The sequence below is a fragment of the Lytechinus variegatus genome, chromosome 4 (genome assembly GCF_018143015.1).
Source record: "Lytechinus variegatus isolate NC3 chromosome 4, Lvar_3.0, whole genome shotgun sequence".
NCBI classification, from domain to species: domain Eukaryota; kingdom Metazoa; phylum Echinodermata; class Echinoidea; order Temnopleuroida; family Toxopneustidae; genus Lytechinus; species Lytechinus variegatus.
Window position 1 is genome coordinate 6,341,661 of NC_054743.1, and position 18,063 is coordinate 6,359,723.

At 36.5% G+C, this 18,063-nt stretch overlaps 1 protein-coding gene across 2 annotated transcripts in view; it reads left to right on the forward strand.

Moving 5' to 3' along the window:
* LOC121413255 overlaps positions 1 to 18,063 on the forward strand; it is a 114,150-nt gene that overhangs the window by 22,551 nt on the left and 73,536 nt on the right. The window contains exons 1-6 of one of the 2 annotated variants that reach the window (XM_041606011.1): positions 6,426 to 6,624; positions 6,814 to 6,975; positions 13,375 to 13,506; positions 15,802 to 15,936; positions 16,782 to 16,886; positions 17,553 to 17,683. In XM_041606011.1, the coding sequence (XP_041461945.1) occupies positions 6,873 to 6,975; positions 13,375 to 13,506; positions 15,802 to 15,936; positions 16,782 to 16,886; positions 17,553 to 17,683 (606 nt within the window). In that variant the 5' untranslated portion in view covers positions 6,426 to 6,624; positions 6,814 to 6,872. Of the gene's footprint in view, positions 1 to 6,425; positions 6,625 to 6,813; positions 6,976 to 13,374; positions 13,507 to 15,801; positions 15,937 to 16,781; positions 16,887 to 17,552; positions 17,684 to 18,063 lie in introns of those variants that run through there. The other variant, XM_041606010.1, reaches the window with a different exon arrangement.

An 18,063-nucleotide genomic window follows, 5' to 3' on the forward strand; every position in this document is an offset into this window, starting at 1 on the left:
ATGTTTTGTATTCAGACCTTAAAAGACCGGGGGAATTCACTTTAGGTAGGCCTAGTCATGAAAAGAAGTATATGTCACTACATAGGCCTAAGGCCGGTGGTCACATGAAAACAACGCATGACCCTTGGAAGCGGGGGGGGGGGTAGGGTGATTGGTGGTACTGAAGCACCCCCAAGACGTTCCTTGGGGATACCGGGAGCACTACAAAAACGCCGGAGTTAATTGAACACCAGCATGGTATATCGGTCAATACGATCGAGAGGTGTGTTGAAATAACACCAGTTAAGTATCAAACCTATATTGGTTTAACACTAATTGGAGATAGCCTATAACGCCAAACCAGTGTTGTTCCAACACATCTCTGGTATGGACCGACAGAGATTCCAGGCTGGTGTTAAATTTGCGCAGTGTGTATAATTCTCCATAGGCAGCACCCTGCACTGCAAAAAGTCCGGTGTTCATTTAACACCAGCCAGGAATCTATATACGACCACACCAGAGAAGTTTTGAAACAACACCAGTTTGTAATCAAAACGATGCTTGTTTTGATACTAATTTGTGTTTTATAAATACATATCTGGTGTTACACTAATACCAAAACCGGTGTTGCTTCTCAAACGGTGGAGCTCTCCCAGGTGGACCGCGAGAAGCTACAGAGGAAGAAAAAAAAGGGGGGGGCTATAGTATGTTTCACAGACCTGGACCTGTCCGACTGCCCAAATATGTTATGTTTGATCGATCGGTCACCGTGGGTCAAACAAAGCTAAAAAGCATGCTTTATGCATGTTGCAGTATGCATACACATTATGATGGTTTCGATCTAACTTTGATGTGAACCTCATCATGTATGCATATTGTGTAGAATTTAGTCAATTATCGCCCATTTACCGGACCTTTGCGAATGCAGTTAGTTCTTGAACTGTTCGTTTCGAAGGTGCTTCAGGGCTTTGTGTTCAAAATTCACGAAAACATATTTTCATCAAAACGGACCTTTTTAAAACGATTTAAAAATTGCGAGGAGGAAACAAATTGAAAAATCTCTGAATATAACTGTAAGAAAATATGACCCTGAATACATTAAATTTGGATTCATCATGCCTGACAGTGATGCAAAGCCATATTAAAGCAACGTGTGTCGAATGTTGAAGGTATTCAGCATTCTTGTTATTAAGTTGTTATGTTGTAATGGTTGTATATGTTTAGGGGAGGGGCTCAAAGGCCATACGCACTTATAAGCTCATTATAATCATTGTCTATCTTTGAGTCGAGACAAGTAGTCACATCGCTTTCTTAAAATTTTGGTAGGTTGGCCTCGAACAAATCTGAGAGTCAAAGTGATCCTCGAGTAAAAAAGGTTTGAAAAGCGCTAGACTTCCCTGGTGTGGACATATATAGATTCCGGACTGGTGTTAAATCAACCCCGGAGTTTTTTCAGTGTAGGTATTCGGGAAGGTGTGTAAATATTGAAACAATGTGACCATAATGGCCTTCGTTTTGTAGTGAAAACCTTTTTTTGTGTGTGCTTTTCAAATTTCTTTAGACTAAAATTACCTCGAATTTGAAATGAAAACCTTTTTTGCTTTTTGCTTTTCAAAAAAAAAACATTCCCAGGGCCCTGACGTTAAGTTTCTTACATATCAAATAATTATGAAAAAGGATTATCAAAAATAAATTAAGACTTTCAGCTGATTTAGTTTACGATAAAAACAAATGATCCAGTATTTATTACATGTTTACAAGAGGCGAGTCCTTATGTGATTTAGTTTTAGTTTTGCTATAAGACGCAGTCTTTTACGAAGCTCCTCCCCTCTTTTGACCCTCTCATTGCCCCATCTCTCAACCTTTTCACGTCCTTTCGTTCTCCTAATACTTACACATCACTGCTTCAACCTTTTCAGTCTCCAAACTCTCGCTCCCCATCTCTCTTTTCCTTTTTATCTTATTATCTCCATATTTTCTCTCTTTTCTCTCTCTCTCTCTCTTTCTATCTTCCGCTGTTTATTATTTTCATTTATTTTTTTTACTTTCTCTTCTGTCCCTTTTCTCCCAGCCATTTTTCTGTATCCTCTTCAACAGGCATTTCCCCTCATTAGTCCACGATTATAAATTATTCATATCGTACTTGTTTGTAAGTATTCAAAAGCAATACATGTATGAACATACTCTGGCATTCAATATAGTATGCACCAGGGGTCCGTTGCAGAAAGATTTGCGTTTAAACGCAAGTCAAAAAATCAATCGCAAGTTCCAAATGCGCGCTGTTGATTGGTTGAAATCAAGTTCCGATTGATTGCAACTCTTTCTGCAACGGGCCCCAGACCATGGAGTGATTAAAACCAAGTTTATAGGACATTAGTTCAGTAAACACGAAAATAAAGACTTTATTCCGCTGTGAAATTGGCTAATCAACATTCAATGTAGGCTCAGATTACGCACCCTCAACCTAATGTTCCCCTATCCAGACATCGATGCAACCTTGAAATAGGAATATGATTTTGGGCATTAGAGGTAATTATTGAGGTCTAGAAATGGAAATGCACTTGACTATGCCATCAACATGTCAATCTGCGTTGGTGAATCTGCAAACAAGAAGCTTTATACCATGGTCACATTTGTTCTACGGCGGCCGTACGGCGAGTCGAAAACAGCCGTTTTTACAATTTTTTGTACCAGCTACATATAGGTGGTTTGAATAAAAATTAATAAAACGACTGTTTTCGACTCGCCGTACGGCCGCCGTAGAACAAATGTGACCATGGTATTAAGCTAGTTGTTTGCAAACACTAAGCAAACACAGTTGCATTTCATTTAAAAAAGACAATCACATAAGTTGATACATTTAATTGTGAAATTAAAAATATAACTACATAGGCTTCCAATGATTGTTAAATGTTAGCAAGAATATCGGTCTGGTTCCTTCCTAATTTTTCCTTCTGTGAGTATCTCTTCAGTTTTCACAGAGTTTAAATTGCTTTAAAATAGTTCAGTTTCCAATAAAATCCTTGTTAATACCGGCACCATCCTCATTCAACCACAAGACCCCTGTTGATAATTGTGCCACGATCCGCTGGCCACTGCCCCCGGTGTGATCACGGTGCCTACACGTCAGTTTCAGATATCGAGCCCGATTGGCAACGGTACCTCGCCGACCAAAGCCGACCAGGGACCCCCTTCATAAAGGACTCGCAGCTGCTGTAACTTTGTCATAATGGCAACTACCATGGTTACAGGGCTCGGCAGCCAATCAGAATCAAGGTTACCATAGTAGTTGCCATAATGGCAAAGTTACAACAGTTGCAAGTCCTTTATGAAACGGGCCCTGGCGGATAGAGTTGTGAGGTCGGCCATGTGAACCTTGCATTAACCCTACAATGTGAACACGTCCTTATCCTTCATTATAAGTTTCGACCTACCGAAGCTCTCCACAAAGTAGAACATATTCTGGAATGCTTTCTTCGATTCGAGTAAAACATACCCGAAACACAAGAGGAGTAGATCGGTAATATGATGAATTAAGAGTGACTGACAGGGCTTCTATTAACCCATATAAAAGAGTGGTTAGGACCTTTACAATGATGTCATTCGGTCTGACCAGGTTCTTTGCTTTCAAAATCCGATATTCTCTTCGTCAAAATGAAGGAAATTATATTCGTAGGAATTTGGGATGTCGGCGTTCATTTGGAATATCGAATATCTCATTTCGGTCGAGTGAAACATCATCCTGTAGCTCGTAACACACCTCTCCTTTTTGAAATAAAGAAGATAGATCTATAGATGTCTTGTTCGTGTTTATCAAAGCAAGTTGAGAAAGGAAATAAAACACGACAACAGTGATGATCTTACGCTTCGGTACGTTTCTATAAAGATTTCATTTTATGTGATAATGGAACAAACTCGAAGCTTAGTTCTTTTCTGTTCGAAGTAGATGTTTAGATATCGTCTTCATGAATACATACATTTTCACTCTCTTTCCATCTCATCACCTTTCCGGATGCTTTCATGTTGCCATGGTAACAACCAATTATGCATCCACATAATCCAAGAGAGTTAAAATTCACGAATAAAGTATAGTGGTGGAATAATGTTAGCCATAATGCACCATGTGCAAAATTTGCTGCGCTGGAAAAATGCAGAGGGAAGATTTGTGTTTCGTTTTGTTTTCTTAAGAGCTGTTGAAATGGAAAAATAGGTAGGTATTACTGAAAGGACATGAAAACAGGCCAGCCACTCTCTTTGGGTGAAATTTTTTTCTTGTCCAAAACGTTAGTTGTTCAGCTCTCCCGATGCTTGTAAAAACCCTGGCATCTTGAACATCGTAGTTACATAATTAATAGGGTCAAAATGATTGTTTTAAAATATTTCATCTAATATACTAACTATTACACTATTACCATGATTACATCATAGTCACACATTTTCTTCTTTTTTTGCATTTCTTTGATAATGGTATCCCACTTCCTTTTTAACTTCGATGTTCCTTAGAAAAAAATATTAGCGGACGTTCAGAAACATCCATAAACACAGATCGGAAACATTCCCTGCGAGCAATTTAGATCCCTTTCCAAAGAAATCAGAATGATGAAAGATGAATAACGCCGTTGTATTTAGAAGTTACTTCATAATGGCACGACAAAATTGGAATGATAGTGAATGTATTCATAAAAATGTCATTTAAACTTCCCGAAACGTCTGCTCGACGATTGCCCGACTCACGACTCTCATTTTACCACTAAAACGTAGTAATTTGATTTCATTGTAGCCATTCATTAACGTTACTTTGATTTCATTGTTGAGAGTCAGGTTCGCGGTCTACAATGATTGACAAATTGCATCTATCATTCATTATTAATCTCTCATAATTGTGTTTACGACGATGACGGTCTGTTCTTGATTTTCATTACAGTATGTCATATCACGCTAACTATAGAAGAGGCTTTGAAAGTCGCATTATTTGAATGAACTTTGATTCAGAATTCAGAATAAAAGCACCGAATCACAAATAATTGTTTATGTTTTATCTCATTACGTATAATAGCTGCTATAGCTAACCGGATTCATGAAATTTTCCGAAAACACCATGTGTATCATACGAGTATGATTATAATTACAAAGAGAAGGTTGATGAGATTCGGTATTTATATTGCATTCGAACTCAATTAGCATAATTAGGAATACGAAGGGAAAAAATGTTGCAATGACTATAATGACTATAATGATTGCAACGGTAGACAATCCATTAATTTCAAGACAATGTGTGTATTTTAACGAAAGATAAGACGGAAACATAAACCTCACGTCATCTATATCTTGACCAATTTGTAAGTGGTTAATCATGTTAATGGGAGTTTCAGGACCATGTACAAACCGTGAAAAAACCCCATCAAATTGTGAAATTTTGAATGATCACTCCACCCAAGTACATCACTGAAAAAAAACGCTGTTTAAAGTTTTTAAGCACGTTGTTTAAGCCCGTCACTCTAACAACATCTATTTGAACTTTTTACACAACTGCTTAAACTTTTTAAGCAACTGTTTAAACTTTTTTAACAACTTGCTTAAAAGGTTTAAACAATTACATAAAAGTTTAAACAACTTGTTGTTAGAGTGACAGGGTTAAACAGCGTGCTATTTTTTTACTGTGATCGACCCCGACCCATGTTAATTTATGCAGTTAGTAAATAATTTTGCAATAATTAAGCGTATTCAGATTTTTTAAATTCTTATTATTTTTTTTCATTTTTATTATAAAAAATGTGCCCTCCTTCACAGCAAAAACTGTGGTATTAACCGGTGTACATAGAGGACCACACCATATATTTTACACCGGTGTTAAATTGACAGTGTTATTTTTAAACCTACATGTTATTACAACACCTTTGTTTGTTACATTTACAGTCTTTGGTGTTATGTTCAATCTCATGGGTGTAATTTTAACACCTCAGGGTGTGGTACTCTATTAACACCAACTGGTGTCAGTTTTTAACACCACAGTTTTTACAGTGTTGGGATCAATGCGCATTTTTGTTACACTTCACAGACGCTTTCTATAACACATAACATCTTTTGTCAGAAGCCCTTCATAACAAAGCAGTCTTTATCGAAAATCGGTGAATCAAAACAGCTATGTCGTGCTGGACTCTGGACAATTATTTGCAGTTTTTTTTTGTCCGGTCAGAATCTGAAGACGATGTGCTGTCCTGGTCCACCAACTTCGGACAATGACCTCTAATCTCTCCATTGTGATTTCACTGGCAAGATCCTGAACGTGCCTTTTAACATTGGAATTTACGCATTCTTAAATGAATGTCTTTACAAATCAGAACAACAATTGATATTATACAAAATCAATTCAAAGCATTTGTTTAGTTCTTTGTTGATAAGCCTACTCTGAAGGAAAGCTTTTTGGATGGATTCCGAGGCATAACATCCCATGAATTTGAATCTCTTGGAGAACACGCCGATCCATTGCTGTCATGCTTTTGCAAATGATTTGAGCTCCAGTCACAAGTCATGTAAACACGGATCCTCAGGGATCTACGTGGCAATCCCTAGATCATTCCGAGATGATCCGGGTATTGCCGGGGTAGGTTTGCCCCGCAATAAGCGTTGACGACTGTACACCTGGTATGAAGACAACACATGCGCTGCAATGGGAGTCAAAGGCGTCTACACAGATCTCTCCTCCGGATCACCGGAGCTGATCCGGGATAGTCCGGCGTCCATTTTTTGTACTTCACTTAAGATGGTATTTTGTATGCTGTTATCACTGTGTTTCTATTCTAACAATCGCTGATGATTGTTTCTTTTTTGTAGGTAAATGGGATTGCTACAACGCAGCTGCTGAGGTGAAATCGTATAAAGGGAATGGTTCGATGGGTTGCATACCTGATTTCGGACCATGTTATTCCTGTATGAACTGGAGCGAGGTTCCTGATTCACTCTTCTATGATTTTTGGCAGATGACAAGTGAAGACGGTGAGTATATGGACTTTGAGAAACAGAAAAGGGCGTGTGTGTGTGTGGGTGGGTGCGTGTGAGGGTGTTTGTGAGTGCGTATGCGAGGGTGAGGTTGTGTGTGTGCGTGTGTGAGGGTGTGTGTGAGTGTGTGTGCGAGGGTGAGGTTGCGTGTGTGAGGGTGTGTGCGTGTGAGGGTGTGTGTGTGTGTATTTGAGTTTTGTCATACGTGTATCAATTAGATATGATTGTTTTGGACCTTATACTTTAAAGGTCAAGTTCACCTCAGAAAAATGTTGATTTGAATCAACAGACTAAAATCAGACAAGCATAACGCTGAAAACTTCATCAAAATCGGATGTAAAATAAAAAAGACATCTTAAAGTTTCGCTTATTTTTTCCAAAATAGTTACATGCACAATTTATTCAGACACATGAAAATGAGAGAATCGATGATGTCCCTCACTATTTCCTTTGTTTTTTATTGTTTGAATCATGCAATATTTCAATTTTTACAGATTTGACAAGAAAGACCAACTTGACTGCACAATAAAATGTTAATCAATGGTAATTTAGGGCGAAAACTTTGTTTCACAGGACAATGAATTGTATTGTTTTCATTTTTATCATGTATATTGATTGTACTTTTATTTGTGTTTTTGAATGTGTATATATGTTTATATTTTTTGTTGCTTTTAAACTTTTATTCTCTTATCTCAAATCTTTGTTTTTATCATGTAATTTATGTCTGATCAAATGTTTGCATTTATTATTTTGTTTATGATTTATAATTATTTTTTTTATGTTTTTCAACTTTTATGTACGGAGTTGCTGTAAAACAGCTTTGCGGCTGAAAGCATGTTTTTGTTATCCCATATTTAAATAAATAAAACATACTTACATACCATTCCCTTAATCAAACAATCTACGAAATAGAGATTAAAAAAGTTTTAGAAATATATATAAAGAGGATGAAAGCTTAACTAACAGCATTCCATTTAAAACTGCACAGTATAATTATATTGCATTTTGTAGGCATTACTAGTATACTGGGTGAGGAATTATAGCTGAAATGTCATTATTTTGTAAAAAGTCTTTGGTTGAAGTAGATTTTTCGTATGAGTAGATCACACAAAAGCTCTGCCTAACAGCTTATCATCAACGTGATTTTCATAGCTGTGGTCTGGTAATCTCCAATGGTTGAACGAAAATAATAAATGTGTTAAATGTAAATGTACCTGTGCATTATTCATTCATGTTATATATTCAACCACAAACAACTTGCCTCGATTTTTATTCTCATCAGTCAAATAAAGTGTAGTACTTTCTCAGTGTATTTACACTATATTTGGATTTACATGAATTAGTAATAAATCATGAAGTTGAGCATCGCCTCGCCATTTGCTGCACAAATGGTGGTCAACAAAAAATGTTCATAGGTATAGTTTGTTGAATAGATTTTCATGTGTTGGAAGCTCCTTGGTGAATGTGAGCATTCGTGTGCCAACGGTCTAGCGGCCAGACATTTTATACTTAAAAAATTATGTATTGATATCAAAAGTTTATTTCTTGATAATAATAAATGGAATTGAATGATAAACGGCTTGCTAAACTTACGTTCTGAAAATATGGGACGGTCTAAAAAAAAGAGCAAAATCATGTATTTCCAAAAAGTTTGATAAACTTACGCAGGAGTGTAGAAATTTTGTCAAAAATTTCAAATAGATTACATCATTGAAATGCTGCTATATCTATTTATTTTAACCACGATGGTCGCAGGCTGCTAAAAATGCTGCATGACACGATTTTTCGTTCCATCTTTTCGGCACCATAGGCATTTACACAAAGACTTCATTTCCTGAAAACGTGAAAGTGCAGTCTCCCTACTAATTTGCCCTCAGAGAGTGTGATGGCAGGCAGGGAAGAGAAAGAGTGCGTGGAAAAGATAGATAAAGAGAGGGAGAGGGAAATGTATGGGAGGGAGGGTGACCTATACCGCCAGTGCTCCTTTCTATTCTTTATTTCACTCAATGTATAATTCCTTTCAATGGGTAGGCCTATAACTCATTCTCCCTATCACATCGTGAGTGTAACAGATGGGCGAGGGATATTTCATAGGAAAAAAAATATTTCTTATATCACAAAATTTCAGGAGTGGCCCTTTCTGAATATATGATGAAATGCTCAAATCTATGGAAATAACGATTTCGCAAGGGGTACCATCATAAGACCATCATGACATCATAGGAGTCATCGTGCTTGGGTGGTGTCACGAGGAACCAATGGTTTGGTATTATTCGGATGATGGACCTAATAGGTCCATGTTCGGATTGAAGTATCTATAGTCATGTCTCCCCCCCCCCCCCTCTCTCTCTCTCTCTTCTTTACCACTTTCTGTTCCGCTTTCTGGCCCTGTCCTGTACACTGCAAAATACTGGAATTAATTTAACTCCAGCCCGGTATGCGTGATCTCAGCAGAGAAGTGTCCAACACTCGAACCGATGATTGGTGTAGTTTAAACACACAGGGCGTTATTATGGTTTAGGTAAAACTGGGTTAACTTAGACAACACCATTATGGAATGCCAGGTGTCAACTTATTCACCGATTAAAATTCATTATTATCCTGCTAAAAGGTTATCATCCCAAAAGTAACGTCATCTCGACCTAAAATAAATGTTTTATTTTGAATGATGTTTTTCTTTCCCTCATAAAAGACCACAAATAGTAGGGGGACATTTGATGTCATGTCCCCCCTACTATTTCAAGTAGGGGGGACACGTCCCCATGGGATTTCCGCACATGCGTGAAACAGAAAATATGATGAATTTTATCGAATTAATTTATTTATTATAATTGCCACGGAGGAGTAATACGGAATATGGAATACACAGTAAAAAAATATATATACAACGCTGTTTACTATACGAACCTTACAGTAATTGTTTAAACAGTTTAAACAAGTGTTTGAATCTTAATCAAAGTTTAATTTCCTATATCTAATCTTCAATAAATAAAACATGATTGTTTGAACGGTTAAACAAATGCTGTAAGGTTCATATAGTAAACAGCGTTGTATTAAATCTTAAACAGCGTTTTTACTGTCAACTGAAAATATGAAACCCAGCATTCCACAGAGGTATGATTAAAAATTCTAGTTCAGATTATTATTTAAAGTAGGTTTACTTATTAGAATACCACACATATTTAGCGACAAATGAAAGAAATCAGACTGATTCTGTTCATTCTCTGGTGTGGTCATATAGATACCGGACTATTGTTAAATTAACACTAGTGTTTTTGTAATGTATATTGATTTCAGTATCATGAAGATATTGTGACTACTATAGTATACGGTAGAAGCCATGTTCCTGTCTATCCAAACACTCAGTATATACATTCACCATCGTCTTAAATTTATCACGTTGAGTTTGCTTCATTATTACAATAGATATGTACATGAATATTTAAACTTCTTCTGGGACCCGTTGCAGAAAGAGTTGCGTTTAAACGCAAGCCAAATATCAATCGCAAGTCCCAAATGCGCGCTGTTGATTGGTTGAAAATCAAGTTGCGCATGATTTTTAGAGTTGCTATTGATTGCAACTATTTCTGCAACGGGCCCCTGGGGTTCTGAATCAATTGTATGTTCATATAGTTAAAAAAGATCGAGGTTTATATATAAAACCAGGAAATGTATGGAGTTAAATGGCACTCGTCCCATAAAAAAATTGTTCCATTAACGTAAGACAGAAATAGTAAGACTGATTTTGAATCCGTGTTTCGACTTATTGCTGGCTTGTTCTGTTAGCCATCAAAAGATTTACCAGATAGTTTACAAGCATTTGCAGAGCTCTATAAAGAACATGATAATGGGGGGAGATGTAATCTTCAAGTTTGGAATTGACGACCTTTATTCAATCCTGCGTTTTTTTACTTAGTGCTCCAAGCCAGCAATAGTCTATAAATATAATGGCAATTCGAAATGTCGCCAATATCGATAGCAATATTCATTTTAAATCAGACGATGACCACTTTCAGCATATTGACTACAAGACAGAGAATGTTTATGAGGGGAAAGTGCATCCCATCGCTATTTTCTCTCTGAAAAAAAAACCTCCCAAGGAGAATTCTGTGTTTGCCTCTTGAATTTCAACTGCCCTTTTCTTCTGTGCTCCCCCCTTCTCTCCCGATATCCCTCTCCCACCCACTCGCTCTCTTACCATGTCTTTCTCATCTTTCTTCCTTATAACTTTTCATGCAATTTTATCCTTTTCATTTATGTCATTTGTCATGTATTACTCCATCTATACACAACAAAAAAAGTAAGTCCCCCCTAAATCAAATTGCTGTAACTTTTGAACCAAATTATTTTGAGATATGATATTTCATGGGTGATTTTTTACACTCATTATGCAACTCCTGGGGAAAAATGAGATTGATCGGTTGAGTCATGCATGAGTAATTAAAGATTGAATTAAAAATTACCATTTTTGAAAGTCACAAGTGTCGTTTTTCAGATTGTGCAAATAAAAATATTGGGCAAAATTTTTTTTAGGTGAATTTTATGGTGTTATGCTGTTTTACTATCCATCATTTAACCACTTCAGACCAAATTTTGATATCGTATGTTCATGGTTGAGTGAGCACGATGTGTTGCAGGGGCCGCGGAAGCGGGGGGGGGGCTGTGGGGCTTCAGCCCCCCACTTTTTTCCAAAAGCAAGTTCAAAAATGTAATACGATTGTGATTTTTGGCATGGTCAGCCCCGCCCACTTTGAAAACTGCTCTGTGGCCCCTGTATTGTGACGTATCATCATAGGGGGGGGGGGTGGTAGTATCTTCTACAATTTGTTAGATCATGTTAAAAATTGAAAATGTTGATGGCTCCCCCGATTATAGGCCCCTCCCCCATTTAAAATTCTGGATCCACCACTGATCTGTCCATACATTCAACTGATCCTTAGAAATTGTTAGGAAAAGAATACATTTATGCAGTATAGTGTATTCATTCCTAAGTTTTCGAATGTGCTCGCTCAACCATGAAAATGGCTAAAGTTCGGAAAGTGTTTGGTGATAGAAATGATGGATGATAAAAACAATAGCAATTAAAGACACATTTGAAACCAAATTTGCCCCCAATACTCACTTTATTACCCTTTAAAATGAGTCTGTGACATTGAAAATACCAATTTTTCCACTTTGATGCGTGCTCACTCATCCATAACTAAACAAATCGATTTCATTTTTGCACAGAATTCTGCCCATAGGTTGATAAACATTACTGCCAAACGACATTGCTAAAGACAGCCTTAAAAAAAAGTTCCACCATATTGAATAAGGGGTTACATATGCTTGAACATACGCACCCATAATGTACACAAGTCTATGAGAGAGGAAGTCAAAATTCTAACAAATATGAAATGAGGGTTTGCTTCATGGACGGTTTTTGTTACTTCTGCTAACAGTTATTTCATGAAACTTCGCACATGGCTTCTGAGTAACACTATCCAAAAGGTGCGCACACCAAAATAACCATTTGATACGGTACAGAGTGGGGCCAAGGCCTTGAACTTTCTTCTCATTTGCATAATTTTCGAATATTGTGTGCTCACTGATGCATTAAGCATCGGGATTTTCATAAAAATCAAATCAAATGAACTGTACAAGGAGTTTTGTGACAGATATCCATAGTTACAAACTGCATTTTTTCCAATAACGTAAAAAAGAGCTAATCACATTCCACATGTTCATTCAAGCGTAAATGTTTAATTTAACACCTTTGAATCATTGAAGCATGTTAATTGGTCATGAACATAACAAAAAAGTTGAGAAAAGATCATTTTCAGTTACCAAAATAAAGCAATACTTGCCTATGATATTTGAAAATCGCATTTTTTGTTTCCAATAAATGTTCATTGAACCGTGAAACGATGAATATTGTTGAAGATAGTCTTCCCCAAAATAACTGTCATCAGTATTCTAGCATTTTTATTGATAGAAATGTGTAAAAATCCAATTATAGCCAATTTGGACTTGAGTTTATTCAACCGTGAAATTTAGTTTAAAAATTTGTATTGTCTTTTAGAAAGTACCTTTTACAAGCCTTCTGACTATTTTTCATGATGAGAATGTGGAATTAGTTCTAATAAAATGGAATCAAAGTCATGATATTTTGCTTGTGACTTTTGAAAAGTGACATTTTTGCCTTCTGACGGTGCTCACTGAAGCATGACGTAAGATACGTCCACAACATTTACTCAGAGGGTAGCTTATAAAATTACCTACACGCTCATGTAAAAATATATCAAAAACATCTATTGGTTCGGAAATTATTGATGTTTGTTTAGGGGGGGACTTACTTTTTTTGTTGTGTATAGATCCATTTTCTAATTATTCCTACTTTATGTATTTATTTTTCAGTTGCTGCATTGGATTTGGAGGAGAACTATTGTCGTTTCTTACGACCGGATGCTACCACCCCGCAGTGTGTTATCAACCAAGAGGAACACAATGTCACATACTTCATCAACTGCAATATACCGCCATGCGATGGTAAACAATAAATTCTGGGGAAAAGTTATAATCGGAGAGGATCTACAAAATTTCCAATTTGTTTGAAAATTCATGAAATATAGATGGGATTTGTGTGGTCAGATACACATTAAAGCTTTGATAGTAGGTGCTGTGGCTCAGTGGATAAGTCTTCGGATTTTGAACCACAAGGTCCGGGGTTCAAATCCCACCGCAGCACTAACGTCATTTGGCAAGGCGTTTATCTACATTTGCCACTCTCAACCCAGGTGTAGTAAATGGGTACCCAGTAAGAAGGAATTCCTTGAATGCTCGTTGCGCACGATCAGGGTAGCCGTGTTAAAGCCGGGGTAATAGTATGCAGCGCTTAGAAACATTTGTATTAAACGCTATATAAATGTTGCATATTATTATTAGGGGAGGCATGAGATCTGACCACAGATTCATGTTCACATGTAATAGGTGAATATGTCATAATGAACATGGGCTGTAATATACATGGCAGTGGTGTTCACTGATCTGCTAAATCCAACTTGGGTATTTTTGTCGTTTAACCTCTTTTAACCTACTCTGCGAATGTAATCATGGTAATTAAGAGCATTAAATCTTCTACCTCTATGAAAGGATTGGATTTCTTAATAAACCGACGTAAATTTGACATTCGCATTATGAATGTTTTGTCATATACTACAATAAAATGCAGTTTACTCACTAGCGTACCTACGGGGGCAGTCTCCCCCCCCCCCCCCACTGACGAGCTTGAAGACCCTTTTTTTTTGCTTGCAATTTATTTTTCTGGTACGAATTCCTATATTTGTGGTTGTGTTTTTTTTTTGCTTGTCAAATTTTTGGACGGACGAATTTGCGCCCCCCCCCCCTGTGAAATATCCTAGGTACGCCACTGAGCTTACTTTTTTTTACAGAAAACAAGCCTGTAACTTAGAGAAACGAAAACCACCATGATAATGATGCTCTGATCGATGAGGAAATGGATGTGGTTACGGGGCGTGTTATAAACTATCTAAATTGTCAGTTTTTATGTAATACATGATATCATTTTCAGGGATATATGTTTCAAAAGTATATTTCATCCGTATGTTTATTGTAGTACGATATCAACTGATCTTCTCCACACTATACTCGAGCATTAAGTGAATTGACGGAAGAGTAAGTAGATAGGCAAAATATCCCAAAGTACCTTCCCGCAAAAAAAAATCGACTCTTGTGATTTATTATTCTAATTATTCTATATAATCATGATAATGTGTGGAGCGTTGTGGCCCAGTGGATTAGTCTTCGGACTTTGAAACAGAGGGTCGTGGGTTCGAATCCCAGCCATGGCGTAATTTCCTTCAGCAAGAAACTGATCCACAATGTGCTGCACTCAACCCAGGTGAGGTAAATGGGTACCGGTAGGAAGTAATTCCTTTAGAAGCTGTGTGCGCTATGAACGCCTAGCTTAGCCGGGTAATATAGGAGCGCCTTGAGCACCTAACAAGGTGGATATGTGCGCAATATAAATATCCTATATTATTATTATTATATTTAATTTCAATATATTCATTATTATTTGCTTTCCTTCGTTTTTGTGTTTTTAAATGAAATGTATTTATACTGCGGGGAGGTTTCAGAAGGCTGAGGGTCTCCATCAAAATAGCCTGTTATTCACTGTGCAATTAACTATATATAATCGTATTCATTTTAACCACATAATCAGATGTGTGTAAGATTAAATCTAATTTTAAAAGAAATACCTTTCGATCTTCTGCCATCACCACCACCACCATCATCATTAAGAAATGTGAAAAGTTAACTAACTTCCTGTAACATTTATCATGATTACAACTAAAGGTGACCGCATACCTTACGATTGGTCTGCGACCCGATTTCAGAATAAAATGTATATAGATTTTGATGCTAATATTGAGACTTGGAATATCTTACTGTGTAATGTTCGAAATCGTCGTACGAATACCTGTGTTCAAATCTGTGACTGTGCTCATTCTTCATGTTCTTAGAATAAAAGCGAATTTAATATCTAGTCGTAATGACGTCATAGCAGTCGTACAATTGCCTACGTTTTTTTAAAACTAATTTAGCCTTTACTCTAAAATAAAGGCTTGTAATCTTTCAAAATGGTTATATTAGTATTCTTTCAATCAATTTTAACCTCGAATAAAATGGTATGTTCCATTCACTTTTTCAGAAAAAAGCAAAATGCGATTTGTTCCAAAATTGGATCGCGAACAGTCGTAAGGTGTGCGGTGGCCTTTGAACATTCATGTTATATTCTTTTCTCTCCTTTTCCTTTTTCAGCCCATGCTGGCTGTATGACCGGTAATGGTAGTGAATATCGTGATATGGCAATGTTTACTGAGACTGGACATAGATGTATACCATGGATTGATTTGAATGATCAACCTGTTAACCCATACACCTACCCTGATGCTGGTATGATATCGTTTACAAAATCGCAATTAAAGCATATTTTTATTCTATTTACACAATAAACACGCTGTTTTATTTTTCATACAGCAATGTTTGCTTTATGCATTCTATACAGTAGGCTTTTAACCGTTTAACCGTTTTAAAACATTACACAAAAATTGTAGTTATAACTAATCTTCAATAAATTAAGAATGGTTGTCTAAACTGATCAACAATTACTCTTGTGAGTTCACGAAGTGAAAAATGTCGCATATAATTTAATTTTTTTTTTAACTGTTTATGATGATGCAAAGTACTTTCATCGTTTAATGGTATTAGTCCCCCTCATTTTAGTTTTACATCCGGAATTCTATTTTATTGCAATAAACTGAAAGAATTAGTAATGCATCAGAAGAAGTACTTCAGAAAAATGTACAACGAACGTAAATGATATCAATGCTGTATGACACAGGGATTGCGGTATACTGGAGAGAAATATAAAAAAGGCAAAAATTCTTACAATATGAGTGCACTCAATAATGTTAAAGGGATCATTCTTTTTGAATGATTATTTAATTTCATTCTAAAAATCTGTTCAAATTCGATGACGCACCATAAATGCCTTTAATCAAAGTGGTTCTACCATCGTTCTAAAGTGATCGTAAAACTATATGTAATCTGGTATGAACTCCCTGGAGAATACTCCCCAGGGAGTGGAGGATGTGCACACATTGTGTGCGGGAATGACTGATTGAATCCGATGACCGGTGTAATAATATATCTGTAAAGCGCTTAGACACTTCGTTCCGATGGATTAAGAGCTATATAAAAGCGGATTATTATTATTAACGTTTTTCCTATTTTGCCAGGACTTTCTCAGAACTTTTGTAGAAATCCAGACGATAAGGACAGGCCGTGGTGTTATTTCTATGACGACAACTCGATAGCGTGGGACTACTGTCCGATACCGCAATGTGAGTATCGAATTAACAGCTATCCATCATCTAACAACTATCGAGTCGAAAAGATATATCAAGTAAATTATTGATGAATGAATTTTTAAAATGATTTGGCATTTGGTATTATGTTGATATGTTATGTATAAAGAAGACATAGAACATCATTAAGCAAACAATCGTTATTTTATTTGAATTATGAAACCAAAATGAAGAATATGTAGAACGTCGATTGCATTAGATATCAATCATGCAGAATTCAACGTAGCCTGGGTGCCATCAAGTCGAAATCCGATTTCAGGGATTTCATGAGCGTTAGGGAAAAAAAATCATAAATACATCAGTACATTCATATTATAACATGTAATCAACAGACGAGCGGTACTCTTTGACTGATTTTAATGTTTTTCAAGACAATAAAAATATAAAACATTTGTATTTGCTTACGAGGGATGGCATCTCAAAGCGACTTGCATCTCTTGGAAAAGGCGCTTTAGAAATATCAAGTATTACCATTATTATTATAAAAATATAACAAAATGTCTACTCATTGGCATTAATGGAACACATCTATAAACACTTCAATCTCTTTTCCGCGCCCTCTCCCTCTTTCTTTCTTTCTTTCTTTCTCTCTTTCTTTCTTTCTCTCTTTCTTTCTTCCTTTCTTTCATTTCCCATCCATAGGTCAGGATAATTCTTTAGGTAACTTCACTCGTACAATGGGTACAACCATAAACTATCGACTGTGGCCATACAATGAATATAAAGGCAGTGATATCGTCACAGCGGAGAAGTGCGCTCGTCTTTGCCTGGAGGTAAAAAAAAAAACCCGTGTTAGGGGGTATCATCGAAAATATGATTCCATGTCTGAAAGGAAAAGACAATTGTCTTTTATCCTTGTAGATCTTCGAAGATTTTGAAGATATATGTCCAGCTGCTGTGCAATTGATGATTGTGGTAGCATTTTTATTTATTTCAATCACCCTCATGAAAAATTGACAATCATTTCTGTTATTTCGTTGAGTGGGATTTATTCAAGCAGTGCGGTAGATTCACCTTTCCTATTGCAAGCATCACTTAGCTATTACTTTCTGCACTGACTGAAAATGACTTTCTGTGTTTATTCAGTACGATTCAGATTCAGGAGTAGAAGAAATATTGATCTTTATAAAATCTGATATATAAAACATGTACA